The sequence below is a fragment of the Tupaia chinensis genome, unplaced genomic scaffold (genome assembly GCF_000334495.1).
Source record: "Tupaia chinensis unplaced genomic scaffold, TupChi_1.0 Scaffold147417_1, whole genome shotgun sequence".
Lineage (NCBI taxonomy): Eukaryota > Metazoa > Chordata > Mammalia > Scandentia > Tupaiidae > Tupaia > Tupaia belangeri.
The window spans coordinates 2,515,800-2,534,150 of record NW_006207268.1 but is presented as its reverse complement, the minus strand read 5'-3'; the positions used below and the strand labels follow the sequence as shown (position 1 = coordinate 2,534,150).

At 39.7% G+C, this 18,351-nt stretch overlaps 1 protein-coding gene across 2 annotated transcripts in view; it reads left to right on the top strand.

Moving 5' to 3' along the window:
* CLCA2 (chloride channel accessory 2) overlaps nucleotides 1-8,277 on the top strand; it is a 32,576-nt gene extending 24,299 nt beyond the window's left edge. For both annotated transcript variants that reach the window (XM_006169699.2, XM_006169697.2), the window contains exons 14-16: nucleotides 2,360-2,530; nucleotides 6,539-6,772; nucleotides 7,148-8,277. In XM_006169699.2, the coding sequence (XP_006169761.1) occupies nucleotides 2,360-2,530; nucleotides 6,539-6,772; nucleotides 7,148-7,590 (848 nt within the window). In that variant the 3' untranslated portion in view covers nucleotides 7,591-8,277. The remainder of the gene's footprint in view (nucleotides 1-2,359; nucleotides 2,531-6,538; nucleotides 6,773-7,147) is intronic.
* The last annotated feature ends 10,074 nt before the right edge of the window (nucleotides 8,278-18,351 follow it).

The window sequence follows — 18,351 nt, the reverse complement described above, 5'->3', positions numbered from 1 at the left end:
GTTGTTTCATCTTTCCTGTTTTTTTTTTCCTTAAACTAAATCCTCAGGATGACAATAGACCTTAAAGTCTACATTGGCAGTGCCATGTGTCTGATCCACTATTAAAAGCATATCCCTTCGCCCTGTTGTTTCAAAGTCAATTTCTTTGTTCAAGAGTCTTAGGTTTGGCAGCCAACTTGGATCTTGCCATGGCAATCAAGTAGGACTTTCATGAAACAAACGTTCTTTCAAAGGATTTTAGTGCTAGTCTACCTCAGAAGGATACCAGAGAAGTCTTCTTGTTTTTCCTATTGGAATGGATCCAGATCTCATGCTCTGATTGCTTATCCATGACCATAACCTTTCATTATTTGTATACAGTCCAAAAATTCACCTTGCAGAATAGTTCACCTTTACTCCAGCCAGTGGACTGGCCTGGAGAACAGATCTGTTGTCTTAGGGAAAGTTATCTGATTTAGCTCAACAGCCTTTATATTTATTCCCTGGAACTATTTCTTGTTTGCTATCTAAATATATATCCTAATGCAAGAAACAAGGAAAACTATTGCTTAGGCATCAAAGTGTAGTTTCCACCCCTTTATATCTAACAAATATGTACACAGTTGTCTAATAATTTTTATAACAGAAGAAGTACTTAGCTGGCAAGTAAAATTAATGAAGAATGATGAAATTTATACTTGTAAAATGCTTGCTAATTTAAAATGTATTTTGTCATGCGTACTGTCAAAAGTCATCACAACTGGGAACCAGCAGTTAGCGTAATGGCTATGTTGCTGGACTCCCACATAGTTGACCACAGTTCACGTCTCAGACCTGGTGGCTTAAAACTCACGCCGGGCATGTGTGCATGCGTGCCCAAGATCCTGAGAGGAGAATGGAGGAGAAGGGATTGCGGTGTGACCATCCCCCCTGGGGGGTGATTTCTCGCTTTCTGTCCCTATGTCTCTCTCTGTCTGTCTGACGAGTGCACGCGCCCTATAGCGAAAATCTCTCCAAAAATAAAAATAAAAAAAGAATCATCACAACCTTGTGAGATGTTATTCCCATTTAATAGATGGGAAAACAGAGGCTCAGAGACATAAAGCTTCACAACTAAGTGGCAGATCCAGACCTTAAAGCCAAATCTACTGTCTTTCAAGCTCTCTCCATTTCTTTCTGCCTCAGTGCTTAAAAGAGGTGACCACTATGACCATAATATGGAGATTTTCCTTTGTAATTTTCAACAAATATAGATCTTAGTCCTCATTAGATCACTAAATATCAAGATATGATTTATTTCCAGTAAACAATTTTTTTCTGACCTATCTTATCAGCAAGATAGGTCAGAAAAAAATTTGCACTTCTTATTTTATTTAAATGTACTTCTAATTTTCTCAGGAGCCCTGCCCTGTAGTGGGAAAAGGGAGGACTTTAGTATACATTAGCGGGTTACGACATTTGAGTATAGGACTGGGTGTGTGATGTGAGAACTGACTCCTGGGACAGAACAAGCAGTTTGCCCAGTGTGGCCCAGCTGCATTTGGGCTAAGCTGCCCTGGGGCCTAGGCCTTCCTGCCAGTCACGGACTTGGCTCAACATTGACTGGGGAGCAATGCGAAAGGAAGGCAGACTAGTACTGGTCATGCTTTTAGAACTCCCCCAAAGCAAGGCACAAGCGGAGGGCACCGAAGCCTGCCAAACTCCAAGTCATTAAGCCTTTTAAAATCTAGCATAGCAGTTCCATGTACTCACTAATGAGGAAATTAAGTAATTTTATACTATTTTACCACTGCCAAAATTTTTATTCACCACACGTTCTACACTGAATGACTTCTGAGCATTCATAAACCCTTGAAATTGTATGAAAATGTGTAAATATGCACATATATTTATTTACTAAGGATGAAACAGCTTTTATCTCAAAATGATCTGTGACCATAAACACACTTAAGAATGTGCTTGGTTTCTAGCAAAAAACTAGTAGTTTTTCAATGAAAGGAAAGAGATCATTAAAGGTAATTATTAAGTGTCTCATTAGCACTGAAGTAGGTACAACTTATTCACCTTTAGAAAATAATTTTTCAGAGGTTAAGGGAACATGGGAAGAAAGTATGGAGCAATTCGGTTTTCGAGTTAACCCATTTTTTCCCCCTTTGGACCTGGTTGGAGGAGAAACTTTAAAATTGAACTGGTGTTCCATAAGATAAGCCTAGACTATTCTTTGGCCAAGTACCTGATAATATCAAAGTAGTTATGACCATGATGACACTTATTAAAATGGGGCAAATAAATGGAGTAAATTTTATTTTTAATGGCTTAGTGAAATATTAGGAACCAGCTATGACAGCATGCTGACATTGAGTTATTTTTATATACCCAGGTGCTGATATTATAAAAAATGATGGAATTTACTCGAGGTATTTTTTCTCCTTTGCTGAAAGTGGTAGATACAACTTGAAAGTCCATGTCAATTACCTTCCCAGCATAAGCACCTCAGCCCACTCTATTCCAGGGAGTCACGCTATGCATGTACCTGGTTACATAACAAATGGTAAGGATCATCTGCACTTGTTATCTGAACAAGATCATTTCATGTTTATCTCTCTGATAAGTATGTGCATGTATATATTGAGAAGAGAGAGAGAAAAGCGAGAAAAAGAAAGGTAAGATTTCTTGTCGCTACATTATTTGTTCAGTATTTCTTCAATCATCAATGACTCATGGTAGTGGATAACAGGCAGGAATAGGAAATTCCCACAGATTATGCCCAACTTCAGTCTAGTCATTATTTTTACCTCTTTCTTGTTTCATCAGAATTACTTATAAAGAGATTTACTGCAATTCTCAGTTCCTGCTCCTTTATTTCCCCTTTAGGGGTCTAGGCAAGAGAAAAAAGACAAGAAATAAGAGCTGAAAGAATGAAGCGTCACCTCAAAGCACAGTGGTTAAGGGAGCTGGATCTCACATGGTCAAGCACAGTTCAATCCCACCCCAATGGCTTAAAAACCATGCCAGGCTCATGTGCCTGTGTGCCCCAAATCCTAACTGGATGGAGAAATGGAGGGAAAAAGATTATGGCATGACCATGCCTGATTTGTGGGTGTTTTTTCCCTCTTGCTCTCCTCCCTTTTTCTCTCACTGATAAGAAAGAAAAAAAGAAAGAGAATAAAGAAGCAGTTCTTTGAACAAATGAGTTCCTGAATGAGTAGGAGCTTGAACGCTATAGATGCCTGTTGATTCTCGAAGATGTTCTATTTCCCTTCAAGATAAAAGCACCAAATAAATAGAATATACGTATCATTATTATAGTTCCTTATAAGAAACAGTGGCTATGGTATAATAGACAAACAGAAATATATCATGCTATAGTCTTTAAAACAGTCTCAAAATAGTTCTAAATAATTTTTGTTCTCAAAAAAGTAGAGTCTTTATGAATATTATTCATATTTGTTGGCAGTTATAAGTAACTACTATTTCACAACGTGATTCTGTATTTTTTTGTTCTAGATGTATTTTTCACTAGAAAATATTCAACACGCCACCATGGATTTATATCTTTTGATCTTTTGTGTTGCCTAGAACACAATTTACGCTGACCTTTACTTAAAATAATTTTAATTACTTCAAAACCAATCTTAATCAATTTACAATGTAAGATGGTTTTATTGCATTGATATGATTTTATATCTAGATATAACATTTCATTTCCAAATAGATCTTCCCTCTTTTACTTATATACCACTTTTTTTTCTTTTCCTTTTTGGAGAGGTTTTTGCTATAGAGCGCATGTGCTCGCCAGAAAGGCAGAGACAGAGAGACAGAAAGTGAGAAATCACCCCCCCCCAGGGGGGGATTGGCATGCCACAATCCCTTCTCCTCCATTCTCCTCTCAGGATCTTGGGCACGAACGCACACATGCCCAGCACGAGTTTAAGCCGCCATGTCTAGGACTCAAACCGTGGTCGACTACATGGGAGTCCAACGACATAGCCGTTACGCTAACTGCTGATCCCATTATATACCGCATTTCTGAAGGCCCACTAAGTGACAGGCTTAATCTTAGAAACATGGGATACCAAGTAGATAAGATGTGATTTTTATCAAGGAAGTTGCAGGATGCTGACTCATCTGAGTATCTTTTTAAAATTCACGAATCTAGGGACCACAGATGGCATAATGATTATGTCACTGGACTCCCATGTGGTCAATTGCAGTCTGAGTCCCAGACCCAGTGTCTTAAACTCATGCCAGGTACACGTATGTGCATGCCCCAAATCCCAAAAGGTGAATGGAGGAACAAGGATTGTGACGTGGCCATCCCCACTGCAGGGTGATTCCTAGCTTTCTGTCTCTCTGTCTCTCTCTGTCTCTCTGGTGAGCACATACACCGTATAGCAAAAATCTCTCTTAAAAACAAAACAAAAACATAAAACTCATGAGTCTCAAGAATGAAAATATCACCACCTAGTGTACAGAGAGATTATAAAAATAGTCTTCAACTACAATTTATCTGTGTAGCTTCATACAGACCCTTAAGAGCATAGAAAAGAAAAAGTGTTCCTGAGACATGCCGACAGTACGTAACATTCACTTCACTGGCTCATTGCCGGGAGAGGACCTAGAGTGCACACTTCGCTGTGTGATGAGAGCTGCTCTGTTTCCACAGCAGATTTCTAGACATTGCAGCATCTGCATCCTTCCTTTCTTCCCCAAAGGCCAGTGTTTCTGCTAGATCCGCTCTGGATCCCATAAGAAGGTCTTTAGAATTTTCCCTTTTCTGCTGACCCTGCTGAGAAGCATTCAAGTATGTTTTATTATCTCCCATACCAAAAATAAAAAGTTTCTATTGGTCACCTTCCAGCTACTCTCCACCTCTCAACTCCCTATCATCTAGTTCCCTGAAATTAACTAAAACCTGCTAACTGTAGCTTCCCTCTGCTAATGTACTGCTCTGCTCACTGCCATCTGTCTTCCACCCAAATCACTCCACTGGAATTGCTCTGGCCTGAGTCACCCATGACCATTTTGCTGCTCAATCCAAAAGGCACATTCCAGGACTCATTTTTCCTGACTTCAGCAGTACATAGCAAATCTGATAGAGCTCTCCTTTGCCTTTCCTGGCTCCCATAATACCACATTCTCCTAATTGCCTCTAATCCTCTGGAATTTTTTGGCAGGTTCTTAGACTAGCTCTATCTTTTCTACCAGGCCTCTAAATGTGGACAATCCTCAAAGCTCAGTTCAAACTTTCTTACTTTACCACATTGCCCATGTTTGAAACATGGTGTCTCCCTATATTAACTGTAGGACTCTGGACAAGTTACTTAGTTTTTGTGTGCCTCAGTTTCATCATCTACACACATGGGGGTAATAATTGAACCTTCCTCCTACCCTTGCTGGGAAATTAAATAGTTGATACATGTGAAATACTTAGAAAGGAGTCTGGCACATAGTAACTGATCAATAAATGCTCCTTATCATTATAGTTAGTAGGTAATCTCATTAATCTGTATGGCTTTAATCCACATGCCTATAACCTCCAAATTCTAATTTCAAAATTATTAAACTTAGCTAAAACATGTTATGAACTTAAAATCCATGTGTAACGTGCTGACTGGCATCTTGAATTAGATGTTTTATAGGAATCACAAACCCTGTAACTTTCATTTTGATTTCTTTCTCCTTAGCGTTCATTTTCTCTGAAATTGCTCATGTTTGAAAGCTGGAAGTTTTCATATGTTTGTCTGTTAACCAACGTTTCCTTATTCATCATTCCATATTCAAATCTAGCTTTTGCTATTTTGTTTCCCAAACACATCTTGGCCTGCCTCTCTCTTGCCTTTTCCCATTGCCGTCACCCTGACATCTTCTCTCGCCTGAACTATGATGAGTGGCTCTCAGTGGCCTCGTTGTTTGCTGTGCCTTAATCCATTCTCCAACAAGCAACCAGAGTGGCTTGACAGAAAACAAATATGATCATGCCAGTCCCTGCTCCCTGCAGCATGTAAGATTAAAATACACTGGCCCATGAGGTCCCGAATGAACTTCTCTCTCCTGTCTCCTCTCAAACTACCCTCCTTTCTTTAATTTAGTTTTTCCAATTTGAAAGCTCCTCTGCATCTCAGGGTTTTTACACAAGCTGCTCCCGCTGCCGGGGACGTTCTTCCCTCTGCTGTTCACCTGGCTGACTCCTGCTCTATCTTTAGGAAACCCTAAATGCTATTTCTTCCTCAATGTCACTCTGAATTATGTACCTGGGTCATTTTCTTTCGTAGCATCTATTTTCCTTCTTACGATGATCACAATTTGTAAATATATGTTTATCAATATGATTAACATGACTATATATTCCATAAGAGATACTGCTTTGTCAGTGCAGCATCTGCCCTTAATAAATATTCACTGAGCGAACAAATGAATGGATTATTGAATAAAAGAACAGTTATTCCAGAGACACAGTAAAGGAACAAAGGTTGAAAGTCCCACTAAACTGTCTGGAACAAACTATTCAGGAGTTTTGTAACTCGTTTTAGCTATTCTTTTCTTTTGTGTGTCTCAGGTAATATTCGGATGAATGCCCCAAGGAAGTCAGTGGGTCGAAATGAGGAAAAGCAGAAGTGGGGCTTTAGCCGAGTAAGCTCAGGGGGCTCCTTTTTAGTGCTGGGAGTTCCAACCAGGCCCCATCCTGACATGTTTCTACCATGCAAAATTACTGACCTGGAAGCTGTCAAAGTGGAAGAGGAGGTGACTCTCTCATGGACAGCACCTGGAGAAGACTTGGACCAGGGCCAGGGTAGGCTTGCTTGTTTCCTTCCTTAAGCTATTTTCCAAGAAGAGATATTTGTAACAACGGGGTCAGGGGTTCAGGGGTTAGTTGGGTGAAAATAGCCTTGGGAGTTTAGAGAAAAAACATAAAATTTACTACATAACTTAGGAAAATAACATTTTTATTATGTTGAATCATACTTTTCAAAAAGCGTACGTCCTCTTACTCATTTTAATATGAGTTGTTATGTAGTGGTTTAAAGTTTTTGCTAATATTCATATTCCTGGTCATGTTTATGCTGAGATTTTTTTTTTTACTTTGGTTGCTGTTTCCATTAGTTATTTTTAATAAACTAGAAAACGTACTGGAGATAACCAATCCATTTATATCTTTCAATTTCAGCTACAAGCTATGAAATAAGAATGAGTAAGAGTCTACGGAATATTCAACGTGACTTTAACAGTGCTATTTTAGTGAATACATCAAAGCTAAATCCTCAGCTAGCTGGCACCAAGGAGAGGTTTACATTCTCACCCAAACTTTTCCTACATGGACCTGAACATCACCCTGATGGAGAGACACAAGAAAGCCACAGAGTCTATGTGGCAATACGAGCGATGGATGAGAATGCCTTAAAGTCTGCCGTATCTAACATTGTCCAGGCATCTCTGTATATTCCCCCAAATTCCGCTCCTGCACTTGCCAGAGATTGTCTTATTTTGAAAGGGGTTTTAACAGCAATGGGTTTGATAGGAATCATTTGCCTTGTTATAGTTGCAACACACTGTACTTTAAATAGGAGAAAAAGAATGGAGAAGAGAGAGAACGGAACAAAATTGCTCTGATCAAATGTACAGAGCACCCTCCTTAAATAAAAGACCCAAGGCCTTTACACATCACAAAAACGTACCAACAAAGTCAAATGAACATCAACACTGTCTTAAAGTACATGGGGTTTTTGTCCTGTACAGATCATATTTTTATGTGGTAAGTAGACACAAAATTCTTTTATAATACTCACTTAGGTGGGGAGAGGGATAACAAGACCTTCAGGCTTTGGAGATGGAAAAATAATCAACATTATTCTTCAAGGTAATCTCTTTAAAGGCAAAGTAAGAGCAAAGCTCAACCACAGTCAAGATCAGTTTTTTGTTGTTGAAGTGGAAAAGTAGCCCTAAGTAGACGAAGGGGTTAGGTCTTACATAGTGTAATGCTGAATGGAACAATCACTGAGTTCCTTTGATTTTCATGTCTCCTTATCTGTGCAGAACAGGTTGCTTATTTATGACGGATGATCAGGTTGCGTTTTATATATGAAGTCTCCACTGTAAAGCTCTTTTTTTCTTGCCATTTGGTTAAAGATTTTCACAGGTCACACCCTACTACTAATGTTCAAACATATCTTTCTTCACTGTAAAAATATGGGAGTTATCTTTGTCCCTTCTTACTGATTTTTTTAAACAAAGGGCTATTAAATTTATTGTTTATGAGTTTCTACTCCCATCAAAGCAGTTTTCTAAGTTATTACCTTGAGTATTATTGAATAAAAACGTTTATAACCCTCAGAAGGCTTTAAGTAAGGAATGAAAGACATTGTTCTCAGCTTATTTTAATACATATATAGATTATATAGTTTTATTCAGTTTCAGCCAAAGATGAGGCCAGAGGGAGAGACCAACCTTTGAACATGATTAGCTGACTGAGGGCCGGAGATGGATCCTGGTGCCACGGACCCTGTGGGGGTGCTCCTTCTCTATTTCTCTCTTCTATCTCTGTCTCTTACAGAAGAACTAGAGACATAATTTTTATTTTTTGATTTTTTGAGAGTCTTTTTGCTATAGGGCACGTGTGTTCGCCAGACAGACAGAGAGAGATAGAGAAACAGAAAGCGAGAAATCACCCACCAGGGGGGATGGCCACGCCTCAATCCCTTCTCCTCCTTTCTCCTCTCGGGATCTTGGACACGCACGCACACGTGCCTGGCATGAGTTTTAAGCCACTGGGTCCAGGATGCGAACCGTGGTCGACTACGTGGGAGTTCAGTGACATAGCCATTACGCTAACTGCTGGTCCAGAGACATAATTTAAAAAAAAAAAAAAAAAACCCTGAAAATTAGATCATATGTTGGGGTGGTGGGGAGGACAATGTGGGGAATTGGGACAGGAAGAAAGAGACTGCATGAAGCTCTGATAGACTCAGAGCAGCACTTGGGAAATAAAGCAACCAGCAAAGCTCTCTATCGAGGCCACCTTACATCCCACATCTGGCCTGTCTCCTTCAACATCTCCCCGTGACTCAATCTTTGCAGATGGGAGCTTACCGAGAGATGCATGCAGTCCTGTCCCTAGCTTTTCCTTCCATTGTCATTATACCTGCCAGCCTGGAATGTGCTTCTCTGCCATTTTAAACTAAGATAGTAAAACACAGAGACAAGTACTTTCCTCATTTCACAGACAGTAGAATGGAGGGTTAAGAGAATAATTAAGAGTTCTCTGTTGGTTGATGGCAGAACTTTATAGAAGTATAGAAGTAGGGCCAGGTTCTCAGACTACTCCTTGATTCCTGTCTGGTTAAGAAGGCTCAATTAGGGGCCAGCGAAGTGGCGTGGTGGTTAAGGGTTCAGGACTTCCACATGGCCGACCATGGTTCAAGTCCAGTACTGGGCAGCTGCTTTCTCACTTTCTCTCTTTCTCTAGCTCTGTCCCTCTCTGATCAAAATGTAAAAAATAAATAAATAAAGTTAAAGAAAATAATTCTTTAAAAAAAAGAAGGCTCAATTAGCAAGAGAACGAATCTAGCTTTAGAGGAACTAGGTTTGGGCTCAGCTGCTATGGCACATGCTAAGATGCTGCTACTCAGAGACTAAGGCCCCTTGGGACTAGGGGGCAGGTTCCCAGTCTACTCTGAACAGGAAAGTCATGGTGGTGCATGCCTGTAGTTCTAGCTACCTGGGAAGCTGAGGCAGGAGTTTACCAACATGGAAAGACCCTGTCAAAATCAATTCTCTCGCTTTGTCTCTTAAATTTATCTTTAAAAAGGAAAAGAAACTTGGGTTGTTTGTGTGCCTTTGTTGTTGGTTTTTGTTTTTCACTGTTTGGGTGCTGAATGGAATGAATGGACTTCTATCAAAAATCAGTAAAGTATAAGAGGAAAAACTAAAGGGTAGAGAGAGTAGAAGGCATGATCTCATAAAGTGTGTAGGGTTAACAATGTTCAATTGTTGTGAGGGGTTGAATGCATTAGTAACAACAAAGATAGGGTATATGTAGAAAAATGGTGATTTAGAGATCCCAGTAATCAATAGGACTGTCACTGTAAAAGGCCTATTGATCTTGAATAAATGGTAACAAAACAAAAACAAAACCCAGAAAAAAATAGTACCAAAGAGAATGCAGACCTATGAAGCTTTTGTTACAGGAGAAATACCATGTGAGTAATAATATTGAAAATTTGACCTGAGGTTACAAGAGGAGGGAAAATGTGAGCCAGACATTCCGTTGTCTAGGAAAGGAAACAGAAGCCCAGGGAATGGAGACAGGCAGATAGATATTACCTTTGCATGCCAGACTAGTCACTGTTATGCAATAGAGAGAAATTTGTTTTGGAAATTAAAGAGAAAAATCCCCTCCTTTTTTGCCCTGTTCACCTAGTGATGATTAAATCCCAATGGGAGAGAAATTTAGGAGATTGGGAATTTCTAAGGACTATGTACTTGCAGGTTAATACCGGCAAGTCTTACCAAAAACAAACTTTGTTTATGCTTTATCTTTTGTTACAATGTAATTATACCCAAAAAAGGTTGACCCCTTGGGGCTGGCAGGTGGTTTGGTGGTTAAGGGTGCTGGACTCCCACATGACTGACTACGGTTCGAGTCCTGGACCTGGCAGCTTGTTCTCTCTCTCTCTCTTTCTCTCTATCCCTCTCTGGTCAAATTGAAATAAATAAATGAATGAATAAATAAAGTTAAATAAAATAATTAAAAAAAAAGGTTGACCCCTAGATATATCACTCACGTAAAACCTAATGTGACAAATTCAAGTGCAGTGAGATGGAATTGCTCACAACAAACTAACCCTCTTGCTGATAACAGTAACTGGACAAAGTAGAAAACACGGTTCTTGAAGGCACTGGACGCTAACAAAAGCATACAGAAACTTTCCTTAGGAAAGAGGAAGAAATCTAGGTGAGCTCCACATTTAACCAACTTGCCCCTTAAGGCTCTCACCAGTTTGCTCAGAGTCTGGATAAAACTCAAGGAGAAAGCAGCAGCCTTACTGGATCGATAAGCCACAAATAGCACCTAAGCCTACCACAGGAATGATGATAGACTACTCATCAGAAACAACTGAGGCCATAAGACAAGTAAATGACATCTTGAAATGCTAAAAGAAAAAAATCTTTTTGAAATCTCTGTTTAGCTCTTTCAGCCTTTCAGCTCTTGTTTTCCATTTAATCCCTTTGCATTTTAGGATTCATCCAAGGATTATTGGGTGCAGATTTGGGGACTTCCCTCTTATTTGTTGATTCCTTTCTGGGATTTCCTTTTCTTTCTTTTTTTTTTTTTTAAGAGATTTTTGCTGTAGGGTACATGTGCTTGCTGGAGAGACAGAAACAGAGAAAGTGAGAAATCAGCCCCCAGTGGAGATGGCCATGCCACGATCCCTTCTCCTTCATTCTCTCAGGATTTTGGGCAGGCATACATACATACCGGTGTGAGTTTTAAGCCACTGGGTCCGGGACTAAAACCATGGTTGACTACATGGGAGTCCAGAGACATAACCATTATGCCATCTGCTGGTTCCCCTTTCTGGGATTGTCTTCCTCATTTCAAACTACTCTGCACCTCAGAACACTTACATGGTGCTTATCAATTCAAAAAAGCGGCTACTTTTTTCTTGAGCTTTGTTCAGACTCTTTGAGCAAGTTATGAAACTGAGTAACAGACTACAACGGTAATGCACTGCTCAAAAGAAACTGGACCCCACATGGCTACCATGGTATGAATTCCTGGCACAGTCAGCCTGAAATCCACTGGGCATCCATGCCAATGCTCAACAGCTGATGAACTGGAGGAAGGGCATGGTGCCTTTACCCGACTCCGTGGAGGGTTCTCATTTCTCTCTCTCCCCTACTCATGGATCTATGTTCTATCACAAATAAAGAAGAAACATAAATTGTTTAATAATAAAGAAATGGGATCTAGCTAGTTCTTTCACCATCTTTAGACACAGCAAGAAGACAGCCCTCTGTAAGCCAGAAAGAGAACATTTACCAAAAACTAGATCATCCTGTTACCAAGCTTTCAGGACTGCTATGGTGACCCAATCACCATAGCCTCCATCACATACTCATACTTTAGTACATATACAGTATGTACAGTTTAAACTGGGGACCGTTTTGCCCCTGAGAGAAAAATTACTAGTGTCTGAAGGTATTTTGGGTTGTCAGAACTAGGAGGGGCTCCTGGCACCTAGTGGGTAGTATCCAGAGATGCTTCTAAACATACTACCATACACAGGACACTCCCCAGGACAACAATTAACTGGCCAAATATGTCCATGCTGCTGATGTTGAGAAACCTTGCCCTAAATTTAGCAAAGCTGTTGATTAATGGTGTCCTCTTTGTTGTTTTGTTCTGTTTATTTGCTAGAAGGAATGTGTGCTTGCTGGAAAAGACAGGCTTGAAGGGTAATAAAGCACCCCCACAGGGAATTGTCATGCCACATCCTTTTCTTCCATTTCTCCTTCTGTGATTTTAGGTACGTGCACACTCATGCCTAGCATATTTTTTTCAAACTGCTGGGTCTAAGGCTCACATTGCAGAGTCGGCCATATGCAATTCGGTCACCATAGCCACTACACCACCAGCTAACCCCAGATGATGTCCTCTTTTACAGGGTTTCAGCTATGCTGAAGTACCAATCCCAATTACATAAAAAATAATATTATCTCAGTAATTAAGCCAAAGCAGTAATAATTAGGGTTCCAGACTGTGAAAGGAAGTAGCAACTTTTACCAAATGTGATCAACTTATTTTGAAACATACATGTGCATAGTGAGATTTATACCCTATATAGAGAAGGGTTATCCACTTAGTGCATGAATAAAATTCCAAATAGAATATGCCATGCATTTTATGACAAGACTATGAGAGGGTGTGTGCACTTGCCAGAGAGAAATACAGAGACAGAGAGAGAGGAGAAAGCACCCTTAATGGGTAGAGCCATACCACAATCCCTTCCCCTCCATTTTTCCACACTGTCAGGATGGAGTGTTTGCACATGTGCTGGCATGTTTTTTTTAAGTCACTGGGGACAAGATTCAAAGTGTGGACAGCCCTGTAGGATCTGGTTCCTTTAATCACTAGGCTACAGGGCCAGACTCAGATTTTGTAAAGTTCCAATGAAACATTAATTTTTTGGCAAACAAATGTCTCAAACTCTGTGTATTTGAAGCTATGGCATTTAGTATATGTGTATGATAAAAAGATATAATAGCTTGATAAGTAAATATATAAAAACAAATGAAAAAGGCAAGTCAAAGAGTAGAAGATTATATTCACAACTTATTATTTCAAAGAAATCATAGCCAGAGTATATAAAAACTTCATAAACCAGTAACAGAAATACACACAAAAATAAAAATAGTCACTTGACAAAATATATAGAAATAGCCAAAAAGTATGCAAAAAGGTAATCAATCATCAAGAAATCAAAATGATAAGAATCCTGAAATATGTCTTCACACCTACTAGAAGAGCTAAATTATGATGAGTGATGATAACAAATGCTGATAAGTATATAGAACAATTAGAGCTATCCTACATTGGTGATGTGCAACCACTTTGGAATACTGCTTGGGAATTTCTTAAAAATTACATACATAGGGACCATCAGTTGGCATAACGGCTATGTCACTGGACTCCCAAGTAGTCAACCAGAGTTCGAGTCTGGACTGGGCGGCTTAAACTCACGCCAGGTGTGTGTGCATGCGTGCCCAAGATCCCGAGAAGAAAATGGAGGAGAAGGGATTGGTGGCATGGCCATCCCCCCTGGGGGGGGTGATTTCTCACTTTCTATCTGTCTGTCTCTGTCTTTCTGGCGAGCGCATGTGCCTATAGTAAAAACCTCTCCAAAAAAAAAAAAGTATATACATATACATACACACACACACACACACACACACACACACACACATACCTAACCTTTGACTCAGGCATTCTATTCTGAGAGAAAAAACAAACCTACATAAAAATACTTACTCAATACTGTCTATAGCCACTGTATTCTTAAGAGCCCCAAACTACAAACAACCAAGTTTCTAGCAACAGAATGGGTAAAGCATATTTTGTATTTGTATGAGTCCACAACAGAATACCACTCAGCAACAAAAATGAATGAACAGCTGATATATGCAACAACATACATGAATTTCAAGAGCATCATGGTGAGTGAAAGAAGTGAGACTCAAAAATGAACACACTGCATGATTCCATTTTTAAGAATAAAGTTCAAGAGTAATACTAGTTTCTGGATGTAGAAATCCTAACAGTGGCTGCCTTAGAGCAAAAGGAGGAGAGCTAGCTGGAAAGAACACAAAGAAAGTTTCCAGAGCAATAAAAATGTGATTTGTATTGACTGAGATGGTGGTTATATGAGTGTATGTATTTGTCAATAGTAATTTATCTATGTACACTTGGTCTCTGTGTTTTATTGTATAAATATTTTATCTCAAAAGAAAATGTGAATGAATTTATTATATCCATACCTGTTAACAAACTTTATAACAGTGATTCTCAATTAAGGCAATTTTGGTCTCCCAAGTAAAATTTGGCAATATCAACAGGGATTTTTTTTTTTTTTAGCAAGAGAGATTTTTGCCATAAGGTTCATGTGCTTGCTGAAAAGACAGAGAGATAGAGAGACAGAAAGCAAGAAATCACCCCCCCCAGAGGATATGGCTACACTGTAATCCCTTCTTTTCCAATCTCCTGTCAGGATTTTGGGCACACAAATACATGCGCCAGGCCTGAGTTTCAAGTTGCAGGGTCCTGAACTCAAACTGTACTTGACTATGTGGGAGTCCAGCAATGTAACCATTATGCCATCTGCTGATCCCTTACAGACTTTTTTTTTTTTTTTTAAATCACAACTTGGGGGCATCTAGCAGGTAGAGGCCAGAGATGCTGCTAAACATCCTATAATGCACAGGACAACCCCACAGCAGAACATTATGTGGACAAAATTGTCAATAATTACAAGGTGGAGAAACACTGCTTTATAAGAAGGAAGAGAAAGGGGTCATTTATAACATTTGATACATGAATATAAAAGAAAAGTGGACTTATGAAGAGAAAAAGAGGTACAAGCTGAATCAGATTTAAATGAAGTCAAGAAGAAAGAAGAGAAAACTAAACTTAGAATAAAATGAAGGTGTTCCATGATGGAGGATTGGGTTAATAAGTCTGGAAGAAAATCCAACTGATGAAAAAATTAAAGAAGGAAGACCTATATAAAGTTGGGTGGATGTTACATTATGTGTTAAGATTTCTGTTCAGATCTGTAAGTGCAAAATACAGGGAAATGGAACAGAAGTATAGTGAGTGGAAACAGATCAACAGTGAAGTATGAAAGAAGAAACTGATTTCCTGTGTATATATCTAGGAAGTTGAAAAAGTACAGATCAGGCACAAAGAAAGGCAAAATAAGATATGAAAACTGTGGCATAGTGGTTAAGGCATTGGCCTACCACATGGTGGACCATGGTTCAAGTCCTAAACCTGGCAGCTTGAGAATCATGCCAGGTGTGTATGAATCCATGCCCCAAATCCCAGGAACACAATGGAGGAGAAGGGACTGTGGCGTGGCCATCACCCTTTAGGGGTGATTTCTCATACTCTATGGCAAAAACCTTTAAAAAAAAAGAAGATATTAAAGTTAGAGATACAGATCACAGAGTTCATGATGGTAGAGAGAAAAGCAATCAAAGACATCAACACATGTGCTTGGAGGTAATTAGAGCTTGTCTCCAAAGGTCAAAAGAAATACCTCCTTCCAACCTTCAGAATGGATAGCTCTTATCAGCATAATGGTTCCTGGGATGGGTGGAGAGTTACCCAGATGGTGGCCAATTTTATTTCCCATTCTCTCTCAGCTACAAGCTGCTGAGTCTTATCAAAAGCTGCTTTCAGAAAACACTTGCTTCAAGGTCACAAGAAGGGAGAAGCTATCCATAGAAGTTGGCAATTACTTTTATATAACTGGTTCTATAATCTGAAGAAATATAAATTAACAAGCATCTAAAAGGAATATTTAAAAAATTGGCATCTCCTTCTTCACACCAATATAGGAAAGAAGAAGCAAGAATATGAAGAAGATAAAATTAAAGAGATAGTGAAATGGAAGGGTAAAGAAAAAGAAAAAATAGAAATTAAGAGTAGAAGAGTCTGGGAAGTGTAGGAAGGAAAAAAAATACATTTGTTGATTAAAAACATTACAAATAGGTAAGAGGAACAGTATTAGTGTTATAAAATACAGTTGGGTGATAGCCACCCAATGGTGTGGTGGATAAGGAGGCTGAGTCCCATGTGGCTGACAGCACAGTTCCAGTCCTTGACCCAGTGGCCTGAAAAACACACAGGACATGTGTCTGTGCGTGCCTAAAATCCTGAGAGGGGAATATGTTGCAGAAAACCAGATGCTGAGGAATGGACAGCAGCAATTGGATTAGGAGAACTGTTTATTACGCCAGCGGGCATGGAGGAGTTAACACTCTTAATCTCTGACCCTGACTAGGGGTTGGACAAGGACTTTTATGGGCGAATTGGGGAAGGGGAGGTCATGGGGTGGGATTGGGCTCCTATCCTGCCTACACAGCATCAAAGGGAGGAGTCAGAGAAGCAGGAAGTCTCATCTACCCAAGGCACTAATCTATTCAAGATACTAATCCATTCAAGGTTTTCAGGTTAGCCTGTAGCTCCAGAAAGAGGTACTAAGTTTGCCAGAGAACAGATACCTTAAAATAGCTATCAACCCTGAGTTATTCATGAATTCAGGGTCTCTCCATATAAGGAGTGGAGTTTAAAGACAATAGGAGTGTTAATCACTGTTTACTCTTAGGCAAAGGAAGAGAAGGCAAGTTTCTAGTCACAGGAATTCACAGTTTATAATGAAGGTGCTCATCCAAGATAGAGTCTTGCCTGCTTCATTCCCCACTTCTCTTTTATGAGGATCAAATAATTGATTCCTCAGTATCAGCTATAGGGCAGGGTGATACTCTCCTTTGGCAGGTAAGAACTTTCACCAAATTTAAAGTCCAGTTTGAACTGACTTGGGCTGATTTCATGATCTCCAGTTGCTGAGCACAGTTGCTCACAGCGGGAGTGTCTGCTAGGGTTGTCTTGGGCCAATATTCATGGTATGCAGCCACTAGGTTTAGTCGTTTACAGGGAGATCATAAGACAATACTTCCTGAGACAATGCAAGCAGTTTATGGAAGCAGAACAGCATTTGGTTTGGTACTTATGGAAATAACAAAATTTCTCACAAAACAGAAATCATTATTATATTCTCTTTTTGAGTCTCCTCAAATATCTGTTAAGGAGAGTCATCCTGGCAGTGCAGTGCCTGGTATATTTGGGCTCTAGGTTCAGAGGTAACTAGCATTTAATGACTTTCATCCTGTAGGAGATAGATTGGGTAAGAAAATTGAGTAAACTAGACCTAAAAGTCAAAATTAAAAGCATGGCTAATAGAGGACTTTAACAGGAGCAAGGGCCAAGGAGCCTACTACCAGAGGCCACTCTAACTATCCCATGAGTCAGCAGCAGCCTGTCCTTTCTCCGACCATCTGGTCATGGAGCTGCTGAGCCATATTCCTGACAATGCCTGACTTAAGAGTAGTCAGTCTCTGGAGTGAATAGAATATAGCTGTTGCTCTCTGGTCTCTGAAATATTGTCCAGAGGGGCCTTCCTGGCTTATTTATATGGACCAAGGCCCTGGTGAGTCCATAGAAGCAGTCCATTTGGCTTCAGTGTGACAGACTTAAAAGCTAACTTTAACAGTGGTAGGAGTAACCAGTACAACTATGTGAGGTCCCATCTAGACTAGTTGGAGGGGCTCCTCTAATCAGTTGTTTTACTGTATATAACATTTAAAGATAGTACAATTAGCTTTAGAGCATTAACTTGATTAATTTTTTTAACTCTTAGAGTCTTATAACTCAAACCTTCAACAACATGCTTTGTACCTTTTAGTTTTTCTCCCTTTTTTCCCCTTCTGTTCTGAGATAGCCATTCTCTCTTTTTTTTTTTTTTTTTTTTTAGAGGTTTTTGCTATAGGGTGCATGCACTCACCAGAAAGACAGAGAGAGACAGAGACAGAAGGCGAGAAATAACCCCCGGGGTGTGTGTGTGTGTGTGTGTGTGGCCATGCTGCAATCCCTTCTCCTCCATTCTCCTCTTGGGATCTTGAACATGCAAGCACATGCGCCTGACGTGAGTTTAAGCCACAGGGTCCAGGAATCGAAACGCAATCGACTACATGGGAGTCCAGTGACATAGCCATTATGCCAACTGCTGGTCCCTCGTTTCTCAATTTCAAAAG